Below are 7588 nucleotides of genomic sequence, written 5' to 3'. Positions count from 1 at the left end.
ATATATATATATATATATATACACAAACACGCGACTTGTCGGATATATGTATCAACTTTGACGATAAAATAAGACAAACAATAATAATAGTAATAATAATAATAATAATAAGGATGCCTCCTCTTACCATTCAGTCTCAACTTCATATTCACCATGACTGAGAAGAATTGAGGGTTCACTCATCGGGTAGATCCTCGAAGTACGGAATGGTGGAAGAGGGTGACTCAAACAATGAGTGACGCGAGAACTCTTGAAGTTGCGGTTTTTGCAACATGTCCCGTGTAAATTGGACATCACTTTTTATAGTATCTACTAGCGCCTGCAGTGAATGAAAAGAACCCATGCTTCGGATTTCCCCAAGCACAATTATCTTCACAACGGCACCGTAGAAGTCCCAACCAAATTCATGCAAAAAATATGGCTCAACGGTAAGTGTTTTTTCATCAAATTGCATGTTGAATCCTATAGAGGCGGCAAATGGATAAGGACCGAAACTCTCTCGCTCTTTTCCGGGGACCTGTGAAACAGTTCCCCATCCATAAACCACAAGGTTTTTGTACGGTTGCAAGCACTCCATAACATCTTTATCGAGACCAATGTTAGCGGTTGGAAAACCAAGTTGTGAACCTCCCCGACCTTTGCCATGCACTACTTTTCCACGCAAGAAGAACGGCTGAAAACTTCCAGTTTGTCGCATTTACTGCTTTTTTTTCTCTTCAAAATGTTTAGTAATTGTCGTTTTGTGTGCGTACGTATATCCTTCCCTTTCTTTTAGTTTGTTTTATGATGAAAGGCTTTAGTTATTTCTTGTATGGAAACGTATAATAGTACAAATACTGCTGTGACGTTTCCACGCCTGTTCTATTGCTCCCTTTTCCTCCTGTTTTTTTTTTTCGTTGGTGTTGGCACTCGACAACCTTTATTTTTTTTAAAAAAAAGAGAAAAAAATGATATTAAAAGCAATAATAAATTAAAGTAATGATATAATTAAGTGGAATAATGTCATTCCAATTACTGTACAGTACTCAAATAACACAAATAAACATATTAAAAAAAGACAAGTGACGAGAAGAGTTCGAATTGTACACAAATTTGTATTTAAGCATTCTCTCTTTTATTTTCTTCCTCTAATAATGGGAGAGATCGACATAGTGAAATAAAATACCACTTCTCCATCTTCTCAGTCCCCCACACGGACGCTGCGCTACGCGTATAAACATATAAACAAGTTTTATTTTATTTAATGTACACACCTCCAGACGGCCACTAGCGCGTATTGGTAATATAAAGAGACACATATATACACAAGAAAAGTAACAGAAAGGTCAGTCATACCCTAACGAGAATTTATGATAAATATTAAAATAAACAAGTAATAAAATATATATGTACATACACAACAATAATATAAAATGAAAAACGCCAAATGGTTATGTGATCACACGCCATCTTTTTGAATCACTTATGCATATACAAAGAATTCGACATTATTGACGTCACGATGGTGACAATGTTGAACAGATTCGCGGAGGGAAAGAAAGACAAGAAATATGTCAACCGCCTTAATAAAAACTGCAGAAAACAAATTTAGCATATATATATATATATATATATAATAATGATTATTATTATTAATATAGGTACACATATATAACTCGGAAACAACATCGAACACGCATACATTAATTTAATTCATAAACGATTCGGTATATTTTTTGTTTTTTTTATATTGTATGGAGGTATTGATGGAAGCGATACAAAAAAAAAAAGAGGAACTACCTCCTGCACCACCTCACATCCACGTTCCCACGCGCTTCGTCAAGAAATATATCACATTATATATATATATATATATATTCAAACCAGTTTTTTCGAACGGTAATCACAACAAATATTCTTTTTTTTACTTTTTATTTAATAGACGCGTCGCACTGTGTAGTTAAAGTAGGGTCAGGTAAAAAAAAAAAAATTATGGAATCACACAACAAAAACAACAACGAAACCAACGAAAAAAAAAATAGTATTATTATGATATTAATGATAATGAAACGGAGGTAAAAGATGTGCACTTTCTTCACACGTTCTTAAAATATGTGCATTGCACGCCGTGACCGTTGTTTTAGCTTGTTACGTTGACTGCATTTGCTTTCCTCCTTTCCCAGTTTCATCTGTGAATTTTGTGTTGATATCCCCGGCAGAAGGAACCGAACAAAGTTGTCCGTTTCGTTAAATACAGAGGGGGGAAAAAATAAACCTTCTCAACAAATAATATATATATATATGTGTGTGTGTGTTTGTTTACGTATCCGTAGCACCAACAGCACACAACACCCGCTCCACTCCCTCCTTTTTCCCATCATGAGGACCACGCTGTGCAGGAAATGTAAAGCCATTACATGCCGTCATTTGTGGAAGGAACCACATTTATATCACTGACATTGTATGTTAACCCTTTCCTCCTCTTCCTCTTCCTCCTTCTCCTTTCCTCTTACTCTCCATTTCAGAGCACTTTTCTCTCCTTTCCTTTTTCTTGCTTTTGTTGTCATCTTCGGCTTATCGCAATGTCATGAATTGAAGTTCATAGCGAAGCAGCAAAACCAATCCGGTAATTCAGTAACGTTTCCTTTAGTGTCGTTGCCACCTCCTCCTTTTCATGTCCAACCCGCTGCTACATGTCACCAGGTTAACTAGACGATACCCATTGGTTTTAGTTTACCATAAAGTCATGGAACAAAAGCTCAGATGCTGATGGGCGATCCTTCGCATCTCGCTTTAGGCACTGCCGAACAAAATCAGCAAAGTGAACGTCCATTAAGTCGAAAGGCGGCTCCGGGCTAATACACCCACGGCGTAGTTTACTAATGAAGGAACGCACATCGGCTGTGTCCTCCTGTGACCACGGGTAACTGCAGGCAACACAAAAGCAAAGTGTAATTCCCAGTCCCCAAATATCGTTCCTTGGATCCACTACACCCATGCAAGCCTCTGGTGACATACACACAGGTGTGCCGAAGCACGTTTTCAGCGTCGTGGAACCGGTAGAGCAGTAATCACTTTCAGTGGTGAGCACCATCGTACGCTTCCTCGTGGGGCTCTTTTCATCACTGGTGAGTGTAACGTTATCTTCAGAAGTTGGTGGTTGCATCGCGCACTCCACGGCACCACCAAAATCACTCAGTTTACACACTCCATCAATGCTAACGAGCACATTGTTCGGAGATATGTCCCGGTGTACGATTTGGCGGTCGTGAAGATATTGAAGCCCACGGAGTATGTCACCGGTATAGCGCCTGATAATGTCACAGGGGAGGCCGTGGAATGTTTCAACGAGTGCTGCGAGAGACCCTCCAGACACAAACTCAGTGATGATATACAAACAACCGTTTTGAAAGCATCTATCGACGTACCGAACAATGTTTTTGTGGTGGGAAGCCGATAACATCCGAATCTCTGATAATGTGGATTGAATTTCCGGATTGTTTTCATCCATGCTTGGCACCGGATATTCCTTTATAGCGACAATATTGCCATCCGGATGGAGTCCTCTATAAACCCTGCCGAAAGAACCTGCGCCCACTGGCCCGTAAATGTCAAACTCAAGTCTTTCTGCTTTGTTATAACAGTCACCGTTTTGAATTGTATTTTCGCCATGGGGAGGCGCAACGACGGCAATGGTTCGGTCACTCTTGTAGTTACACTCCGGCATCACACCGCAGGCGGAGGAGCTACGCTGGTGCGTAACGATGCAAACATCACGAGTAATGCTGCTATTCATCAATGTATTCTGACGGAGTGTCACCAATGCGCATTCCGACTGTATTTCATTCGGTTGAAAACTTCCTGGTGCTGCATAATACTGCGGGGAAACGTGGCACTCACACTGCCCAAATCGTGACAAGTCCATCATAGCGCAACTATTTGCCACCCGGTGCAACAAACGATACTCTTCACTGATTCCCTGCGCACAACCCGGTTCTACCACATCGTTAAATGGGTATTGCGATACGGAAAGCGAAGTGGCATTCATGTCAATACTCATTCCTGCCTTTTCAATCTTCTTTCGGATAAATTTCTTAGCCTCTCTATCCACTGCACACCACTGTGGGCCCTCCCGCACGTACCTGGTAATGTCACTTAGAGAAGAGTTCATCTTCTCCCCTTCATGCTCCTGCGCAAGGTACTTGCAAAGCCTGTGTAGCCGCGGGGCGTTGTGATCTAACTCCAAGACTTTCTCCAACTGCTCGGATGCTTGGCTGAACCTTTTCTCACACATTAGCCCAAAGGCCGCCATAAGGGGGGCATACTGCTCACGGGAACTTCCCACACATTCCCTTTCTTTTGGTGCTTTGGGGTCGTATAAGTATATCCGAACATCTCCACCACACGTCCTTCGGTGTATCACGTCAACGGGAACTGCGGTCACACAGACGCGGAAAACATCATAGCATGGTTGCAACATTAGTAATGGACAGTCGAGAATGCGACAAAGTTCGGTCACGCGGTATGCCAACCTCACTTCTTCACCGTACAGGGATGATGTGCGACCAGACGGCGTGCGGATGACGCCAACCAATAGTTGGCTAAGGTGCATGGCTATTCCCCAAACAAATGGCAACGAGGACGTGCGGGCCCATTGTGACTCCAACTTCTGAAGTTCCGACACGAGACGAAAGGCACAATCACGTGGTCTCACCAAATTGACAGAATTCGGTCCTGACGGTGTGTGAAACGTCACCACAACTGAGTCCAACCGAATATCAAATGGAACACCAAACTCTTCCCTCGCCACACGCAGCACAACTTCCGTGAATTGCTGTGACATTGCTTGCACTGCTCTTAACCTCTTCGTCGTTACGACGCCTTCCATTTCCAGGTCCAATGCGGGCAAAAACAATCGGCATACAAGAAATGTAACTTGCTGTGCCAAGAAACCACTATTGCTAAGCATCGCATTTTTGCTACCGAATGTTTCCAACAACAACTGGTCACTATTACTTGTGCTGAAGTCGCTCTTGGTTTTGCATGATGAACTCTCTTGTGTATCCTCTTTCCGACCCGTTACCTCCTGAGAGGAGTTCGTTGTAGCGGAATCGAACTTATCAGGATCTGCGTGCTTGTGCAAGTTCGTCTTCAGAGGATGACCTTCCACGTCGCAGCAAACTTTGAGCTCACGGGGGCGCGGTAGTGCAAACGCATCGATACATGCATCAGACTGCTGAGTGCTCAAGGAAGTGGAATCTGAAGCCCTAACCTCCCTTACTGACCAGTAGTTGTGCCTGACTGCAGTCGGTGTCGAGAATTTATTCGAGCGATCCAAATTTTTTAAAAGAGGGGAAGACGAGACAGGGATTATCTCGTGTGACCGCACCGCACGCAGGGGGACGCGACCACCGGCAAAATCAGGTCCAGCCAATTCGTGGAAATTTTCATAGCTGGTATTAACTTTTGGAATGTTACAAGACGAATCCAACACACAAATGGGGGAACCTCCTTTATGGTCACATAAACGATTGGGTGCGTAACCGGTTTTCTTATCATTCGGCTGAGAGGTTTCACTCCTTTCCTTGTTGCCAGCATCTGAAGCTTCTTTCCTTGAAAAACTGGTCGCCACCTGCAGTTGGTAAACAATTGCATCCTTGTCTTGTTGTAGTAAAGGCGCCACACGGCAAATCAAACTTACTGTCCCCATCGAAAAGGAACGCAGCGTATGCCACAGTAGATACCGCAGTATCATCACTCCAAGAGCTGTGGCTACGAAACCTGACAATGTGCCAACAACAGTGAAGTTTTCCGTGGTGATGAATCCAAGACGGTGAGGCCGGCGGTCCCCAATAAATGTGTGGCAACGCGCTGGTGCTAAACTGCTGTTTGTGCATTTTGCCTGAATCTGTACTAAGACCCATGTAGTCACAAAGTAATGAGTCGCAAATACCACTACGAATAAAAGCATTTGCAATGTAGCAGTAATTGTAAGACAACGTAGTGCTTTCTTCCATGGATCATGCGAGGGGGCTGCGGGACCTGGTTGAGAAGCGGAGGCAACTTTGAGATCAGGACTCTCCAGACAGTTTCCCGAACAGCCAACACGCGGAGAGTGCGGCGACGCCGCAGTGCTACGAGGTGATTCCTCCTTGGAGCACCACAGAGTTGGGTTTGCGAGGGCACCTTGCAACTGTTTTCCTAATGCAATGTTGTCTGAAAACTGTGAACAAAATGAACCGCCTCGTTCAGAAGGGCCACTGGCGAAACGCGGTGAGTGCTCTTCAGAATAGTCCAATGGTGAGGCCGCAACCACAGAATCGCGAAGGTTGACGAACCGTGGAGAAGCAACCAGTGGAGAGAATGATGATTTCGGTGAGCCGGCTAAACCCTCCGACAAGGTTTCATCACATAACCACGAAACGCTACTGCTTGGCCTCAGGTTTCTCTCCATAGATATTGGGCAGACATGTGGTTGGTCATATGAATGTGAGTGAATACAGGTATCCGTCCCATCCCGTGACCTCGTGCCAAAGAACGGCAAGGACTGTCCCTCCAGCCCCTCCCACCCGAGCGGATTCCCAGAGCGGGGGCTGTGTGCACTATCATCACTTCCTCTACCCATCCCAAGTGGGCTCGAGTTTATTGTGGAGGCTGGAGAAGAACCAGCTCCCTCACCAGTAGTAATAATTATACCTCCCTTAATGCGGTCACGAATGGCATCACCTAAAGGCGAAGTTGACGCGATATCCCTTAAGGCACACATCACCTGAGATTGCCCCAACCTCACCAGTGACTGGCTTTCGAAAAGTGGTCAAAGAACGGTGGAGGGCTTGTTCTCAAGCCAACAACAAATGTACAAAAAACCTGTTTAAAAATAAAGATTAAGAAAAAATAAAATCGACGTTAACACTCAACTATAAATACCTATATAGTTGGTCACTCTTTCGCTCCCACCCGCGTCCTATCCACAAATATAAACGTTTCACCCCTCTTGCCGTCAACAGAAGCTTTTTTTTACTCGTCACAATGTACCACCACACAGAACAATATATATATATAATTCTCCCGATAGGGCCCGGGGTAGCCTGAAGGGGGTTAAATGAATGTTTAACAACCACCAACCCGTCTTTAGTGTTATATGCTTCCTCTATTACTTAAGCTTCGTCTATTCAAAAGTAGAAAACATATACCGAAGAGATTAAATAACTAAGTGCAACATTTTGCAGTTCCGTACGCGCAACTCATCATTTCATGATATAAAGGGGAAAGGTTTGTTGTGCGTCATGTTGGGGAAGGGAGTGAACAGCCGAAACTTTAAGAGTGAGGTGACACAGTCGGAAAGTAACGCTAAAGAGCACAACGAAACACAAAGAGGAAAAATACGAGGCAAACAGCAATTAAACTTGAAAACAAGACGTTTTAGTGAGGGAAAGGTTCGAAAACCATATTTTGCTTTGCACAAACAAGATGCAGCGTCACGATATGGATTGTGTCACGGGAACAACATTTCAAATGAAATGCAAACCAATAATCGGTGGTTGGCCCTGAACTAGCATCCACTAAACGATTGCATCTGAACAGTTTACGGTAGGGAAGAGAAAGTCCG

At 43.8% G+C, this 7588-nt stretch overlaps 2 protein-coding genes across 2 annotated transcripts; both read right to left on the bottom strand.

The window, feature by feature from the left end:
• Positions 1-175: 175 nt before the first annotated feature.
• TEOVI_000864900 (riboflavin kinase, putative) lies at positions 176-697 on the bottom strand (the record flags this gene model as incomplete). Its single annotated transcript, XM_067220088.1, has 1 exon — positions 176-697. One exon carries the CDS (start codon positions 695-697, stop codon positions 176-178), a length of 522 nt encoding a protein of 173 aa, XP_067076189.1.
• Positions 698-2707: 2010 nt separating this feature from the next.
• On the bottom strand, positions 2708-6745 carry TEOVI_000864800 (protein kinase, putative; the record flags this gene model as incomplete). The annotated part of the gene is made up of 1 exon (XM_067220087.1): positions 2708-6745. The coding sequence occupies one exon, from the start codon at positions 6743-6745 to the stop codon at positions 2708-2710; it is 4038 nt and encodes a 1345-aa protein (XP_067076188.1).
• Positions 6746-7588: the final 843 nt, after the last annotated feature.

Source organism: Trypanosoma equiperdum (assembly GCF_001457755.1).
Source record: "Trypanosoma equiperdum strain OVI genome assembly, contig: ctg_1052, whole genome shotgun sequence".
Taxonomy (NCBI): Eukaryota; Euglenozoa; class Kinetoplastea; order Trypanosomatida; family Trypanosomatidae; genus Trypanosoma; species Trypanosoma equiperdum.
This window is presented reverse-complemented; position numbering and strand designations above follow the sequence as displayed.